Below are 18312 nucleotides of genomic sequence, written 5' to 3'. Positions count from 1 at the left end.
AGGGGGCATGGAAGGGGGAGAAGCAGGCTTCCCGCTGAGCAGGGAGCCCGATGTGGGGCTCCATCCCAGGACCCTGGGATCATGACCTGAGCCAAAGGCAGACGCTTAACGACTGAGCCACCCAGGTGCCGCTTAAATCTCAGGTTCTTAATTGGCAGGTATGTGTCCTAAAATTAGCTTCATGGTTTTTATAACTCTTTGAAATTACATGTGCACATGTACATTTTTCTAGGGAAAGGATCTATAACTTTAATCAAATTCTCAAAAAGTCATATGACTGACATAAGTTAGGAACTACTGTTATAAAGAACCTACAAATAGGGGCGCCTGGGTGGCTCAGTCGTTAAGCGTCTGCCTTCGGCTCAGGTCATGATCCCAGGGTCCTGGGATCGAGCCCCGCATCGGGCTCCCTGCTCGGCGGGAAGTCCGCTTCTCCCTCTCCCACTCCCCCTGCTTGTGTTCCCTCTCTCGCTGTATCTCTCTCTGTCAAATAAATAAATAAAATCTTTAAAAAAAAAAAAAAAGAACCTACGAATAACTGAATCATGAGAATGGGGTGCCTGGCCTACCAGATAATGTTACCTTCATTCATATCCTGGGGCCCCAAAGGGGCCTGGGGACCTCTGTTTACATTAGATACATCTATAATATATTTCTTATGGTGAGAGTTTTTGTAAAAGATACTGGACAGGAGAATAAGCCATGAGACTGCCACTCTCATCGTAGAAAAACCACAGTGGAAACTATGTACCAGATGATTCTTCCAAAGATGTCTCTTCTCCAAGCACCAGGTCTAGCTTTTTCTTGACCAGTCTGAAGAAGTCTTAGGGCATCTTCTCTTTCCTGGACAACTTTATCTAATGCATCCATGGAATCTATTACCTGGTAAGAGAATAAGAAGATGTAATTTCAACAATCACCTACAACAAATACCAAAAAAAAAGAGAGAGAGAACATATAAAGACAATGCTACAGAAAACCTTAATGAATATTTTTGTCAAAGAACCATTCTGGGGGCGCTTGGGTGGTTCAGTCGGTTAAGCGTCTGCCTTCAGCTCAGGTCATGATCCCAGGGTCCTGGGATAGAGCGCCCGCATCGGGCTCCCTGCTCATCAGGAAGCCTGCTTCTCCCTCTCCCTCTGCTGCTACCCCTGCTTGTGTTGTCTCTCTCTCTGTCAAATAAATAGATGAAATCTTTAAAAAACAAAAAACCATTCTGTCAAATATTTCTTAAAAATCTTTTTGGCACAGGTATGTATACATGGGTGTTTACAGTATCACTTTTTGTAATTTTTTAAAAGTTTAGTTCCATTTATTTTTTAAAAGATTTATTTGAGAGAGAAAGAGAGAGAACCTTCGTGTGCATGCAAGTTGGAGGAGGGGCAGAGGGAGAGAATCTTCAAGCAGACTCCCGCTGAGTGTGAGCTTGACTCGGGGCTTGATCTCACAACCCATGAGATCATGACCTGAGCTGAAACCAAGAGCCAGATGCTCAAACAACCAAGCCACCCAGGTGCCCCAAAAGTTTAGTTTCATTTAAATGAAGATCTACTTAGCTCAGATTTCCATATATATGTATTAGTTTTGCTTGGAGTGGGATACACTTGCAGAGACTCCTTATGGAGACCCCATTTGACTCCTGTTATTTCAAAACTCAATGAATTATTAAATGGTAACAGTTTGCTAAAACCCATGTTTTGGCCTCAACTAATCAGTGTGCCCTAACACACAGACACTGATATTTTGACCTAATTGGCAGCCGCTACTATTACAGAGAATGGAGTATCAGTCTACCCCAATCATAATCTCTAAAGATCCATCAAGATGGAAGAAGATCCTATTAGGACCTCTATTCTTATCTCTTTCTTTTAACATTTCTATTGAGTTTTACAATGCATATAATAATATACTGGTAAGGCAATATATGTATTTTTATAAATAAATATTCATATTTGGGGACTATAATGACAGATGAGCTAAATTTTTTCATAGCTCTAAATACTGAGAGGCATTTTTAGCTGGTTGTATGTATTCTCTGTGAGCATCATAACAAATAGAAATATTGCACATACATATTTGTTTCTTAAAAGAGCTCTCAAAAATGGGGGGGGAGGAGGGATGACAGATTAGATTATAATCTTCCAGGGGTGCATGAGTGGCTCAGTCGGTTAAGTGTCTGACTCTTGATTTCAGCTCAGGTCATGATCTCAGGGTCATGAGATCAAGCCCTACATTGGGCTCCATGCTGGGTGTAGAGCCTACTTAAGATTCTCTCTCCCTCTCCCTCTGCCCACCACCCCCACATGCACAGGCGCGCACACTCTTTTTTTTTTTTTTTTTTTTTTAGAATAACAAAAAATATTTTACTAAAACATAAGATTTACAGAAGTTTCCAGACAAGCCATACAAAATGGTTACAAGCTTTTTCTTGAAGGAAGGATTCTACACTTGACAGCAAAGTCACAATGTTATTAGTGAGGGCTGTGATGTTTGTTTAATGTTCCCATTTTGGTTCAAACAATCAAGCTTGTCCATCTACAGCGTCTAAATAAAAGTTAGACTTGGCTAGAAAGCATATTCTAAAGAACTGGTTAGCTGCTTTTAACCAATGCAATTAGATCACCATAAAAAGGGGGAAAGGAGCCCATAAAATTAAAATAAAACTACCTCTCCCCCTCAAAAAAAGTAATAAAGAAAAACACCCACACCCCTGCAGCTAACCTGACAGCTACCTTCATTCACAGTGCTTTATACTCAAACCATGAGGGGGAAATGAATAAAAGCAGAGAAGGGCCACTGCTTTTAAACGTTTCACAACAATCCAGATGGTACTTCTAGCCTCTGCTCATGCTTTACAACAATGAATCAGGACAAGACATAGATTTGCTAATGTGCATTTAATCACCAAAGGACTGAAGATGTCTGGGCTTTTATTCTGTAATGTTTCTAAGACTGTGTCCATTAAATGCAAACAAAAAAGGAAGAAGTCTTGGCAGAACAGGAGAAGTGATGCACACTTGATGATCAGATCGATTTTATATATTATTCATGGCATATAGCCTAGTCCATGCTCTAGCTGTTTCTATGGCTTGGGCTTCGTTGGTCTTCCACTGCTCCGCTACATCATTTGCTAATGGATCATCTGGATTGGGAGCACTTAACAAAGCCTGGATCGATAGCAGAACTGTGCGGATCTGCAGTGCTGGGGACCACTTATCTTTCAAAATATCTAAACATATTCTTCCCAACTTGTCTACATTAGGATGATAAATTTTGGTCATGAAACGTACTTTAGGGGCTGCCATCGGGTATTCTTCTGGTAGGAATAGTTCAAGCTTAAAAGTCCCTCCCTCAAAGGCGGAATCCTGGGGGCCAGCAATGACCACATGAAAATAACGGGCGTTGCTCTCATCTGGTTCTGCTTTAATGCCAGGAACTGGTTCTGCCAGCAAACGCTGGGTTTCCTTGATAATCCTGCGGGGCAGCCCGGCCATCTTGTCAGATCCCGAGTTCGGCCTCTGGTCTCGACTCCGGCTCCGCTCGCCTCACGCACGAGTGGAAGTCCAGGGCTCCACTTCCGGGGGACGTTGCCGCGCCCGCCGCCGCCGCCGCTGCTGCCGGCGCCGCCGCCGCCGAGGCCCCTCGGGAAATGTAGTCCCTGCTCGTGCGCGGGCGGGCTTCCCTAGGACCTGGCCCCCTCCCCCGCGTTCCCCGCCCCAGCCCCGGCCTCTCAGGCGCGCACACTCTTAAAAAAAAAAATTCTAGTTGGCTGCGAGACCCAAAAGAGATATGAAAGCCACAAATTTAGATAGACTACCTCATAACCCGTACACTCAGCTCACACTCAGTGCTTCTATTCTCCCTTCTTCAGTCAAAGCCACAATGAGCAGCTGAATCCACATGTACTTCCTCTTAACTATATGAATTTCTACAAAATCTCTGAGAAATAAAAGATGGGTGAGAATAGTGAATCCTATTTTGAAGACAGACAAACTCAGAAGAGTGAAGAAACCAGACTGGTCAGGGCCTAATACGAAGCTGTGTAGCTCTTAGGAACTTAGTAAGCCTGGCTGTGAACCGACTACATTAGAGTTCTCCCATGCAAGCTTACTTCTGGGGCTCCTAACTGAAATCTACTGTTAGCTCACAAAGAAAGTAAATGGCTACCCAGTCCACAGAGTTAACATCCGATTACTCATGTTCATGCCACCAGATAAGAAGGAAAATCAGAAGTATCAATTAGATACACCTTATTCAAAACAAGCCAACCTCAAAGAGCTTTCTTTCCTTTCTAGTTTAACTACTCCAGAGCTTAGAGTGTCCTTACACACTTCCAAATCTTCAGGTTTTATCTTAAATTGAGAATAATTCTTTTTAAGTATTTTTCTTGATAAATTTTCCTTAGTAGTATGTCACAAAACATGGAGAAGACTCCATACATTTGAGGCTTAAAAAATTATTGCTTTCAGGGCGCCTGGGTGGCTCAGTTGGTTAAGCGACTGCCTTCGGCTCAGGTCATGATCCTGGAGTCCCGGGATCGAGTCCCGCATCGGGCTCCCTGCTCAGCAGGGACTCTGCTTCTCCCTCTGACCCTCCTCCCTCTCATGCTCTCTGTCTCTCATTGTCTCTCTCACAAATAAATAAAATCTTAAAAAAAAAAAAAAAAAAAAAATTATTGCTTTCAGTTTATCTGGAGAAAATGTTATTTTTGGATTCCACTTATTCAGAAAATGCAATACATTAATAGGACCTATGGGGATGAAGTTCACTTCTGAAATATATTTTTTTAAACAGGGATAGGGGATAGTCTACCTCTGAAGTTTAAAAATCTTAGAACAAGCAAAAGCTTCTTCACCAAATAAACAATGTGCTATTTATAAATAGCCAATGCACTTTTATTAAGAATCTCTTGGCTCGGTCGGTTAAGCGTCTGCCTTTGGCTCAGGTCATGATCCCAGGGTCCTGGGATCGAGTCCCGTGTCAGGCTCCCTGCTCAGTGGGGAGTCTGCTTCTCCCTCTGCCTACTCCCCACCCCTGGCTCATGCTCTGTCTCTCTGACAAATAAATAAATAAAATCTTAAAAAAAAAAAAATCTCTAAAACATAACTTTCCTTAATAGCAGAATTAGCAAATATACCTGAAAATAAAATCTCAATTCTTTACAAATGTTGTGTAGCAATGAGGACACCTACCACCCAGATCTTAGTTTCTAAAAAAATCACTCTCCACTAAAAGGAATCAGGGTATTCCTCTGTAAAATGGCTGATTCCAAGGCTAGGACAGGGAAAGTACAAAATGAATCCAGAACAACTTGTTGTGCCTTATGAAAGAATGATGAGAACACAGAGGCCAGTGTGAAGGAACCCACACTGGCCATTTAGGGATGATGGTATTAAAGAATTATAACTCATTGAATAAAACTGGAATCCAGGAGTCCACAGTGATAGGAAAGAAGGAAGAAACAGAAGGGAAAACCATTCCTTTAGAAAAAAGCTAACCAATAAACATAGAATGAATTGTGGGATAAGAAAATCATCATTTAGCAAACATCACAGTAATAACTGATCAAGAGATGCTAAAACTAGTGAATAAAAGTTTGAGGAATTACAGGATATTTACATGATCTCAATACAAAGAAAAATGAGTAACTATATATACAGTGGAGAAACCTGGCAGATACCACACTAACAAAATCATTAATGTCAACACCAGTAACAGAAAAAAATCCCCATCCTTTGCCTAATATTACGCACTGTGAAGAACACAGTATCACCCTCATGATATTTCTGCCAATCATCATGATTATAAGGAGAAACATTATACAAATCCAAATTGGCCTATGCTCTTCAAAAATGTCAATGTCCTGACACACACAGAGTATCCAGATCAAAGGAGACTAAAGAGAACAACTGAAAACAAATGATCCAGGATTTTTTTTTGCTATAAAGGATGTTGTTAGGATAACTGATGAAAGAGATCTGCAGATCAGATAACAGTACTGTATCAGTGTTAATTTCCTGATTTTGGAAATTGTACAATACTTATCTAAGGAAATATCCTTGTTTTTTGGGGCAACATATACTTAATTATTTATGGATAAAGGGACAGCATGTATATAACTTACTCAAACTTCTGAAGAAAAAAATGTGTTATTTAGAGAAGGAGGCAGAGAAGGATAAAGCAAATGTGGTAAAATATTCACTTGGGGAAACTGGGTGAAAAGTACCTCTGTACCATTCTCTTTTCTGTCAGTCTCATGTCAAAATAAAGTTTAAAAAAACAAGTATGCTATGGAATTCTAGTTAGGGTAAATAACTGAGATGTTACTCTCTACCTTCTTGGACTCTCTGCAGGAATATTAGGTCCTCCTCTCTTAGAGGCAGAGACGGCCGCGAGTAGTGTGGGGAAAGGAAAGCGAAACACAGCTGAGGCCAGGCAAACAGCCGAGCTCTGTTCTCACTGACTACTTACTCTGGCACAGACACATCAACAAAGAGCGGACTCGCAAGCAATCCAGGCAAAAAACCCTGAGAAATCTAACTAAATAAACCAAAAAACTTTGACATGGAAGAACTAGCTTACACGTGTACAGCCACGAAAAAGAAAAGGCAGATCTACATAGACTGATAGGGAAAGATATCCAGGATATACTAGGTAAGTGGAAGACGCCAATGTCAGAAGAGTTTATAGTGTATAACCAAATTAGAGGAATTACTTATTGTAAATAAAAATAATTAGGCACATTTCTACATGCAGAGAAAAATTCTGATGGATAAATAGGAAATACGTATGACTGATTACCTCCAGGAGTGGAAATAATGAACCCAAGGCATTTTTTTTTTTTAAATAGGCTCCATGCCCAGCAGGAAGCCCAATGTGGGGCTTGAACTCATAACTCTGAGATCAAGACCTGAGCTGAGATCAAGAGTCGGTCGCTCAACTGACTAAGCCACCCAGGTGCCCTGGGATTTTTTTTTTAATGATGAAGAAAACCTAATTTGAGCAATAGTTGACCTTTTCACAACAATGTGAATATTCTTAACACTATTGGACTAAACATTTAGAAATGACTAAAAAGGTAAGTTTTATGGTATCTGTTTTTTACCACAATAAAAAAAAAAGTATTAAAAACTTTGACCTGGTTCATAAGGAAGTAGTTAAACTGGAACTAGAAATGTAAAATGGTGCAGCTACTTTAGGAGAACAGTTGGGCTGTTTCCTAAAACATTAAACATAGATTTACCATACGACCCAGCAATTTTACTCCTAGGTATCTACCCAAGAGAAATAAAAACACATGTCCACATATCTACTGAGGTTTGCAGGTGGGAATGGGGAGTGACTACAGATGGGCATGACACTTCATTTTGGGGTGATGGAGATGTTCTAAATTAGTGAAGGTTGCACAACTCTGTACATTTACTAAAACCCCAACTTATTAAAAAAAGAAATCTACTTGCCAAGAAAATAGGAACCACACACTTACATATTTTAGCTTTTATCCCATCCAACAGTCTCCAGTCTCCCATAAATGTTACCTTTTCTAACCGCTCCGGACTTGGCATTGGCAAACTCTGCCGCTTGGCCTCCTGCTCTAGAGTTAGGAGCATGTTTCTTTCTTTCAGTAGGACATACCTATAGCAAAGAACACAAAGCTTGTAATGCTATCCTATGGTTACATTAAGGTTGTAAATTTTTTAAAAGATTTGTTTTAGAGAGACACAGAGAGAGCGAGAGAGAGCAAGCAGGGGGAGGGGCAGAGGGAGAGAATCCCAAACAGACTCCCTTCTGTGTGCAGAGTCCCTCTCGGGGCTTGATCCCAGGAGCCATGAGATCATGACCTGACGTGAAAGCAACAGTTGGACGCTTAACTAACTGAGCCACCTGGGTGACCCTGAGGTTGTAATTTTTGACATAAAAACTGATGATCTGTACTCAAAAGTCCTTTAGAGTGTCATTACAGAGAATTATCCTTTAAACAAAGCTGTATTGATTCTTATTCATTTGTTTAATAAATCTTCCATTTGCCACATACTGTATTGTCAAGAGAGTGTATAAAAAAGCATAAACAAAATGTCCCTACATTCCAAGTAGAGGGAGAAGATGGAAGATAATATGTATTTGGTGCCTATGACATGCCAGGCAATGTGCTAAGCATTTTATATATATTACCTCATTTAATTCTCACAACAATCCTTTGAGGTTGGTACTATTTCCACTTTCTAAAAGAAAAAAGTAAGGCTGACAGAAGTAAGCTATTCTGGGGCACATAGCTAATTCAAGATTCAAATTCTGGACTCCTTGTGTGCATAATTCTTTTTATTTTTACTCCACTATGCTGCCTCAGAAATTGTAATGTGATGTGGTGTATTAAGTGGCATAGACAAGTACCAGAAGAATTAAGTGGGAGGGAGGGGACACATCTCTAGCTAGGATGATCAAGAAAAGCTTCAGAGGGATGGGATTTTTTAGGCTGGAAAGGAAACCAAAGCAAACATAACCAAATTTACTGAAGCGGCAGAGCTGAAGTGGGGTAGGTTTTGTGAATAAATCTGTTTGAGATTTAGAGCTGGAACAAAGGAAAGAAAATAAATGTGGAGGGCACTGAAAATGACACAAAGGCATTGGGGTATCTTAAGCTATGCAAGATGATTTTGGGGAAGGAACTGGCAGAAGATAAACTGGTTTTAGCCAAGATGAATACTGAACAGCCCTGACTAGCCCTTTACCAATAACTTACAATAACAATGCTTTTATACAACTAATTTTTCTATAATGAATCTGTGCTGTTCTACACATAACACTTCTGATACCAAATGAAAAATTTTTTCCATCCTGATGCCAAATACGTGTTGACTTTTCCAACACCACTTCTCCAACACTCTGACACTCCCTGTAGAGCCGGATTCCACAGATTTAAGGCTTCAGTCCCCTAAGACTGTCCCCCACTTTACATGCCAATAGCAAGTTCCAGCCCCCCCCAGACATTTGACTGACAGCTATAAACTGGGGCTTCAGTGGCCATTTGGGAGGTCTTTCAATCTTCCCGAACTTACTTTTTTCAAAACTGAACTGGACAGCCATGGCTCTAAAATTGCCAAGACAGAATGGGATTGATTGGTATTTTGAAACTTCCAAATATTATTAGGAATCTAAAATTGTCTCTCTGCCAAATACAATTTCTAGACTAACAGGCAAACAATTAAAAAGACAAAAAGGCTTATAAGGTCTTTCCCCTCCTATCTTCTTTGTCTCAGGATGTGCAGCAGCCACTGTGTTCAGGCCCCACATCCAGTGCCGTCCTCCTCCTTCCCTTCTGCACTGCCTCCCCCTCCACACCTGCAGTTTCGCCTTGCCAATTCTCACCAAACTTCCCTTTTCCTCTAAACATTTCCTCCTCTCTCCTTTCCTTTCCTGAACCTGAATTTGAAGTTAAGTCTTCTGAGGATCTAAATAAACCCCACATATCTATGTTCACTGAACTAAGGCTGAATTGCAAGCCATAGTTAAAGGAGTTCCCTAAAGTGACCAAGGACACCCAGAGGTTTGCTGAAGAATTTAGCATTGTCATTCAAACTCACCAACCCGGTCTCTCAGATTGATAATATCCTTGTTGGTGAGGGCTAGACCAAACACTAGATGAAACTAGCTCAAGGGAAACATCGTAAAAGGATTTAGAGAAACAGATCCCTAATTTTTGGCAAGATGCTAGGACACTCACTGGAAATCTCCACCAAGCAATTACAGTACTTTTTCCTAAGCCTGTTGACTAGAATGAAATGCAGGCTTATACACAAAAGTCTGGTGAATCTGTCATTATTATTATAATCGACTCCAAACTGTCTTTTAAAGAAAACTGAAAGACAATTTGGTCTTCTTTTTATATGTTGAATCCACTTGGGTAACATTTAACCGTATATTTATTAATGGACTGAACCAAGATACTTCTATTTTAGTTACAAGGACCAGGATGGAAAGGGAAACTATGTTCACTGCAGATTTAGTTAATTTGGCAAATGAGCTTACTTGCATCCTTGGAGGAGTCACCTAGAATTCTTACTTTTCAAGTCTTGCAAATAAGGGCCCTAACCAAAACAAAAACCCTCCTACCTTCTATTATTGCAAAGAGCCAGGACATTAAAAAAAAAAAAAAGAAAAAAAAGACTGTTACCAACTGAAATGCTCCAGGAGCCTTCAGCACCCTAGCCAGCCTTTCCAATGTCTTCCTAATTCCCAATGACAGGGCTCTGAGGAACAACAGGAGCTCTTCCCAGTTTTCCCTCTTAATCAGCTCAGAGAAACCACTCTCCAGACTGGGAATGAAATCTGTCTCTACTGATGTGAGAGCTACACTCTTGATGCTCAACCCCACTGCAGCCTCTGCCTCAGAGTACTAAAACAGTTCAAATAGTAGGGATCTCTAATAAACGGCAATAGGTTCCTGTCCCTGAACCTATTCCCATTTGTCTAGGCACTTTGAGAGACACAACTCTTTCTCCTTAGTTCCTCTGCCCCGTTGGGCCAAGATCTCTTAGAAAAATACCATACCAGAATTCCTTTCTTCCTAAATAGGGAAATAATTCTGGAATTTGAAGGTAGTAATCAAAATAGCCAATTAGGTAAATTAAATGGCCCTCTGACATCTATTATTTGCTCCATCTCTGGCAGCACTATAGCTGAGTTTGGGGACACTGATCATTTGTCCCTATTGGATAAGTTACCATCCTCTTGATGAGCAAGATCTTCAACTGATGTTGGCAGAATCCAGAGTGCATCTCCCATCAAGATTCAAACAGATCCCTCAAAACCCATCCCGAGAATTAATGAACAGCCTATAAATAAAGAAGCCTTGCAAGGCATCAAGCCCATAATAAAAGATTACAAGGCTCTGGGCTGCATTAATCCCTACACTAGTCCCTGTAATACCCTTATTTTACCTGTAAGAAAACCAGACGGCCAAGGATGGAGGTTAGCCCAAGCAATAAATAACATTGTTATTCCTTGGCACCTTGTTCCTAACTGGCTCCCCACCCCCCATATGCTACTGACATCCATTCCCACTGAAAGCAGATTTTTCACTGTAACTGACCTCTGCAGTAGTATTTTAGTATTCCAGCTGATAAGGATAGCTAATCTTTCTGCTTTCACTTGGGCAGAATGGGAAATACACCTAGCCAATAATGCCTCAGGCCTACAGAGAGTCCTTCTTACGGTCACAAACCTTAGAGGTTTTTTTAAATCTTACTGATTTAGATAATATAGTTTTCTGTAGGCTCTACTTTGTTATACTATGTAGATGATTTGCTTCTCTGCTCCCTTTCTCAAAACTCTTCACAGGAAGACAGCATCTAACTGTTGCAACTTTTGGCCTTAAAGGGACATAAACTCTCCAAAGATAAACTGCAGTTTGCTCAAACTTAGGTTTGATACTTAGGGCACCTGATCTTGGAACAAGGATATTTGGATCCAGGTAGACTTCAAGATATCCTGAACCTCCCAAAACCTAAAACTAAGCACCAATTATGAGGTTTTCTTGGACTTGCTGGCTACCGTTGGAAATGGGATCCCAAAATTCTCTTATGACTCAAACTCTATATGCTTTACTAAAAAATGACAAACTTGACCTTATTATTTGGAAAGGTCAGGAAGATGTAACCTTTGGAACTTTAAAAAAAGCCTAGTAATGTCCCCTGCCCTTGGATGTCCTAATCATCAACTTTCCTTTTACCTCTTTGTAAGAGAGAAGAGAATGCCCTCGGGAGTACTCACCCCAAAACATGGGGACCATCATCAACCCATAGGGTATTACAGCTAATAACCAGACCCTGTGGCATGGGGATTCCCCCTTGTCTCAGAGCCATTCCTGCCTCCACCCCTTTAATTAAGGCCACTGAAGAAATAATAATGGAGGGGCGCCTGGGTGGCTCAGTCGGTTAAGCGTCTGCCTTTGGCTCAGGTCATGACCCCAGGGTCCTGGGACTGAGCCCCACGTTGGGCTCCCTGCTCTGTGGGAAGCCTGCTTCTCCCTCTCCCACTCCCCCTGCTTGTGTTCCCTCTCTCACTGTCTCTCTGTCAAATAAATAAATAAAGTCTCTAAAAAAAAATAACCATGCTTTGGTAGAGCGATCTTTTCACAGTGCACTCCCTAGAGATGGCAACCTTAAGCATCACACTTTGCAACCTGAAGATTTCATCTAGTGAAAAAGACACCTCCAGAAAGACTCTCTTCAACCTTGTGCCACCAAACTCCAAGGAACAGAATCCTGGATTCACATGACCTATCTAGAGAAGGCACTAAACCCTGACCAGACCTGCACACCTCTAGTGACCTGTAAGTAAAGTTTCCTAGAATTGAAGCAGACATGTAACGAGACAGCTTTCTCAACATGCCCAGACCAGGCCTGCATGTCTTCTCCTGTTTGCTTCTACCATCTCTTTCTTGGAAAGAAAATATCCTTGTGTGCATTTCCCAAATGCCTGCAAGAGGGGGGAAACCTCTTTTTTTTTTCATTATGGCCTTTCAGAAATAGCCTCATCATGACCTTGTGACGAACAACTTTTTTGCGGGCTTCTCCTGAAGGGTTAGAATAGGTTCAGAATTCAAAAAAGTCTTTCATCTAAACTATTATCTGATTCTGGGTACTTATCCAAAGTCATGGTCTCTGAATATGCAACCTTACTGGTTGTATCATTGAATAATGTCTGTTTTCAAACAGTTTTTCAGATAATACTGTTTTAATACATTTTTGAAGTTTTGCTTTTTTTTGCAAAAGTTCATTAACTCTCGATTCATGTTTACACCTGCACTGTATCTTCCAAAATGCACTTGACTGATTCTTCCAGTGTGTTTTCGCAGTATCCATTTTGCTCTCGTGGCCACTTTAAGTGGGGACTTATAGGAGGCATATATGACTCTGCGTTTGCCTCTGTAGGGAGAACTTTTCTCCTTTTTTTTTTTTTTTTTTTAAGATTTTATTTATTTATTTGACAGAGAGAGACACAGCGAGAGAGGGAACACAAGCAGGGGGAGTGGGAGAGGGAGAAGCAGGCTTCCCGCTGAGCAGGGAGCCTGACGTGGGGCTCGATCCCAGGACCCTGGGATCATGACCTGAGCCGAAGGCAGACGCTTAACGACTGAGCCACCCAGGCGCCCCTCTCCTTTTTTTTTTTTTAAAAAAAGATTTTATTTATTTATTTGCCAGAGGGAGAGCAAGAGAGTGTACAAGCCAGGGAGTGGCAGGCAGAGGAAGAAGCAGACTCCCTGTTGAGCAGAGAGCCCGATGTGGGACTCGATCCCAGGACTCTGGGATCATGACCTGAGCCACCCAGGCATCCTGAACTTTTCTCCTCTTAAGTTGGAGTAAGTGCCAATAAATATTTTCGGTTCACTACTTTCAGATCTAGGGTCCTAGTTAAGAATCATGAAACAATTTTGAATTGTTATTTCTTGTATTTTGTATAGTTATTTAAAATTTTTGTACTTTGTTGTCTGTTAAACTTTTGTAAAAAATGTACCCAGACATGTGGAAGATGGCAGAGTAGGAGGATCCCAGGCTCACCTCCTCCCATGCATACACCTAGATAACACCCCCATCAGTGTAAATAACCCAAAAAACGACCCGAAGATTAGGAGAACAGACTTTCCACAGCTAAACGTAGAGAGGAGGCCACCTCAAAGAGGGTAGGAAGGGTGGAGATGTAGTGGGGAGCCAAACAAACCAATGGGACTGTCCGTAAGAGGAATAGGGTGGATGCAGAGAGGAGAGAGGAGCAGATCCTGTGCCAGACACCTGAGACACGGAGGACCTGCACTGGGAAGATGAATCCCTGTAACATTTGCCTTTGAAAAGCAGAGGGGCTTAATTTCTCTGATCCTTACAATCACTGGGGTTTAACACTTTTAACTTTATTTTTTTATTTTTTAAAGATTTTATTTATTTATTTGACAGAGAGAGACAGTGAGAGAGGGAACACAAGCAGGGGGAGTGGGAGAGGGAGAGGCAGGCTTCCCGCTGAGCAGGGAGCCCGATGCGGGGCTCGATCCCAGGACCCTGGGATCATGACCTCAGCCTAAGGCAGACGCTTAACAACTGAGCCACCCAGGCGCCCAACACTTGTAACTTTAAAAAGCAGCAGGCTTGGGTCCAAGAGAGTTGAGTGTGAGAGGAAATGGAGTCCCCACTCTTAAAGACAGTACAACAAACAGTCCCACTGAAATACAAAACAGAGCACCAGTTTGAAAGAATCCTGGGATGTACAGGAGGGAGATTTGTTTGTTAATCTCGGGACCTATGCTGGAGGGGCAAGGATCTTAGGGAGATTTCTCTAAGAACAAAGGAATTTGTAGGTGCCATTTCCCTTCCCTAGATACATGGACACCTATGGGAACCAGTGTGGTGCAAACACTCTCCACCTCGCTTGTGTGCCTGGCCCCCAACCACTTCTGCAGATCTACTCCCTCCAACCTGGCCACCTCCCACAGCAGACCAGCACAAACTCTACTAACACTGTGCACCTGCCCTTGTGTTCTTCTGTGGACATGCTCCCTCCAACTCTCTCTCAGTAGGAGTCCATCCAAAATGGCACCACAAGCCTGGCAGTGTGCAAGCAGCCCTGACAGGGGTCAATACCACTCCAAATTGACTCCTATCTTGGGGAGAGAGGAAGATAACCGCATACATTGGTTCCACCGTGGTCCCAGCAGTGGATTGGGAGCAGACATCTGCAGACCTTGCCCAACAATGAAGACTTAGGGGACAACACAGGGAGAACACCCTGCAGTTTGGTGTAACCACAGCCCTGGCAAATACCTGATCTCAGCCAACTCAAGCCAAGGTGGCCCCAGACTGGCACACTAACAAGACAGGGACCAAACCCTGCCAACAACACACAATGCAAATCACTGTAGATGACTAGACTGACAATCCAAACACACCTCAGACACAAGAGTAGGGTGCATGCAACACACATAGGAGATACCCCTAAAGTGCCAGGTTCTGGTGAACAGGGGACACTGCACTGCAGGGCATACAGGACCTCTTCTTCATAAGGCCACTACTTTCAAGAGCAAGAGACATAGCTGACTTTCCCAACACATTGAAACAGATGCAGAGTTAGACAAAAATGAGGACACTGAGGAATATGTCCCAAATGAAAGAAAAGGACAAAATCACAGGAAGAGACCTAAACGAAACAGAGGTAAGTAATTTTCCTGATAGAGAATTTAAAGTAATGGTCATAAAGATACTCACTGGACTTGAGAAAAGAGTGGAGGACCTCAGTGAGACCCTCAACAAACAGACAGAAAGTATAAAAAAAAAAACCAATCAGAGATGAACAACTCAATACCTGAAATTAAAGATACACTAGAGAGAATAAATAGCAGACTACAGGAAACAAAAACAGATCAGCGATCTGGAGGACAGAAAAATGAAAAGCAATCATGCTGAATGCGAGAGGGGAAAAAAAATGACAATAGACTTAGGGAACTCAGCAACATCATCAAGCATAATAACATTCGTATTATAGGGACCCCAGAAGGGGAAGAGAGAAAAGGGGGCAGAAAATTTATTTGAAGAAATAATAGCTGAAAACCTCCTGAACATGGGAAAGGAAACAGAAATTCAGATCCAGAAGGCACAGAGAGCCCCCAACAAAATCAACCTAAGGAGGTCCACACCAAGACACATAGTAATTAAAATGGCAAAAGGTAGTGACCAAAAGAGAATTTTAAAAGCAGCAAAAGAAAACAGTTACATACAAAGGAAACTCCATAAAGCTATCAGCTGATTTCAGCAGAAAATTTGCAGGCCAGAGAGAGTGGCATGATGTATTTTAAGTGCTGAAAGAAAAAAACCTGCAACCAACAATATTCTATCATCCAGCAAAGTTATCATTCAGAATAAAAGCAGAGATAAAGAGTTTCCCAGATAAAAGTTAAAGGAATTAATTCATCACTAAAACAGCCTTATAAGAAATGTTAAAGGGGACTCTTTGGGTGGAAAGACCATAAGCAGGAAAAAGGAAAGTAGGAAGCCCAAAAGCAGTAAAATTAAGTATATCTACAAAAATCAGTCAAGGAATTCACAAAATAGAAGGATGTAAAGTATGACACTATATACATAAAACATGAGGAATAGAGGAGTAAAAATTTGGTGCTTTTAGGATGGGTTCCAAACTTAAGTTACCATCAACCTAACATAGATTGCTATATGCACAAGATGTTTTACATAAACCTAAAAGTAATCACAAATCAAAAACCAGTAATCAATATATAAAAAATAACAAGAAAGGAATCCAAATATATCCCTAAAGAAAGGCAGCAAACTGTAAGAGAGCAAGAGAAGAAAGGAACAGAGGACAAAAGCAATCATAAAACAGTAATAAAATGGCCAGCTATCAATAACTACTTCAAATGTAAACAGACTAAACGTTCTAATCCAAAAACAAAGGGTGATGGAATGGATAAAAAAGCAAGACCATCTATATGCTGCCTACACAAGACGCATTTCAGACCTAAAGGCACATGCAGACTGAAAGTGGAGGGATGGAAAAGCATTTATCATGCAAATGGAAGCAAAAGGAAAACCGGCAGCAATACTTATATTGGACAAAATAGACTTTAAAACATTAAGACTGTAACAAGAGACAAAGAAGGACAATATGTAATCATAAAGGGAACATCCAACAAGAAGACATAACAATTGTGTATTTTTATGCACCCAACATGGGAGCACCTACATACATAAAGCAGCTAATAATGTAAAGGAAATAATTGATAGTAATACAATAGCAGAGGATTTTAATACCCCACTTACATCAATGGAGAGATCATCTAAACAGAAAATCAAGAGTGGCTTTGAATGACACATTGGACCAAATGGATCTAACAGATATATTCAGAACATTCCATCCTAAAACAGTAGAATACACATTCTTTTTCAAGTGCACATGGAACATTCTCCAGAGCAGATCACACGTTAGGCCACAAAATAAGTCTTAACAAATTTTAAAAAATCGAAGTCATACTATGCATCTTTTCTGACCACAAACGCTATGAAACCAGAAGTCAACTACAAGAAAAATATGGAAAAAACACAAATACATGGAGGTTAAAATAACATGCTACTAAAAAATGAATGGGTGAACCAAGAAATCAAAACAGAAATAAAAAAAATACATGAAGACAAATGAAAATGAAAATGAAAACAGCAGGTCCAAAATCTTTGGGATGCAGCAAAAGCAGTTCTAAGAGGGAAATTTACAGCAATACAGGCATATATCAAGAAGCAAGAAAAATCTCAAAGAACCTAACCTTACACCTAAAGGAGCTAGAAAACAAGCAACAAACAAAACCCAAAACCAGCAGGAGGAAGAAGATAATAAAGATTAGAGCAGAGATAAATGAAATAGAAACTAAAACAATAGAGCAGATCAATGAAACCAGAAGCTGATTCTTTGAAAATATCAACAAAATAAACCTTTAGTCAGACTCATAAAAAAAAAGATAGAACCCAACCAAAATCATAAATGAAACACCTGACGACAAAGAAATAACAAGTACTGTAAGAGAATATTATGAAAAATTATATGTCAACAAATTGGACAACCTAGAATAGATAAATTCCTAAAAACATATAACCTCCCAAAACAGAATCCGGAAGAAATAGAAAATTTGAACAGACCAATTACCAGCAATGAAACTGAAGCAGTAATCAAAAATTTCCAACAAACAGAAGTCCAGGACCAGATGGCTTCACAGGGGAATTCTACCTTTTATTTTTTTATTTACTTATTTTTTTAAAGATTTACTTATTTATTTGCAAGAGAGAGACACCACACACACACACACAGACACACACACACACACACACGTGGAAGGCACGCAGGTGGGAGGAGCAGAGGGAGAGAGAATCTCAAGCAGACTCCCCACTAAGTGAGGAACCGACATTGGGTTTGATCTCACGACCCTGAGATCATGACCTGAGCATCAAGAGTCAGATGCTTAACTGACTGGGCCACCCAGGCACCCCAGGAATTCTACCTTTTAAAGAAGAGTTAATACTCAATTCTTCTCAAACTATTCCAAACAATAGAAGAGGAAGGAAAGCTTCCAAATTCATTCTATGATGCCAGCATTACCCTCATAGCAAAACCAGATAAAGACTACAAAAAAAGAGGACGCCAGGCCACTATCTCTGATGAATTTAGATGCAAAAATCCTCAGTGAAATATTAGCAAAAAGAATCCAACAATACATTAACAAAATAATTCACCATAATCAAGTGGGATTTATTTCTGGGATGAGAGAGT

The 18312-nt window shown here is 40.8% G+C and overlaps 2 protein-coding genes across 3 annotated transcripts in view; both read right to left on the bottom strand.

The window, feature by feature from the left end:
- Positions 1-18312, bottom strand: part of MRPL47 (mitochondrial ribosomal protein L47) — a 39702-nt gene that overhangs the window by 12627 nt on the left and 8763 nt on the right. For both annotated transcript variants that reach the window (XM_032407150.1, XM_032407151.1), the window contains exons 4-5: positions 7539-7635; positions 752-882 (exon numbers count right to left, since the gene is read on the bottom strand). In XM_032407150.1, the coding sequence (XP_032263041.1) occupies positions 752-882; positions 7539-7635 (228 nt within the window). The remainder of the gene's footprint in view (positions 1-751; positions 883-7538; positions 7636-18312) is intronic.
- Positions 2424-3581, bottom strand: LOC116634044 (ubiquitin-conjugating enzyme E2 N-like). Its single transcript, XM_032407152.1, has one exon. The coding sequence runs from the start codon at positions 3492-3494 to the stop codon at positions 3036-3038; it is 459 nt and encodes a 152-aa protein (XP_032263043.1). The 5' UTR covers positions 3495-3581; the 3' UTR covers positions 2424-3035.

This window comes from Phoca vitulina, unplaced genomic scaffold (genome assembly GCF_004348235.1).
Source record: "Phoca vitulina isolate PV1807 unplaced genomic scaffold, GSC_HSeal_1.0 scaffold8, whole genome shotgun sequence".
NCBI classification, from domain to species: Eukaryota; Metazoa; Chordata; class Mammalia; order Carnivora; family Phocidae; genus Phoca; species Phoca vitulina.
Note: the sequence above shows the minus strand (reverse complement) of the source record. Positions and strands in the feature narration are given on the sequence as shown.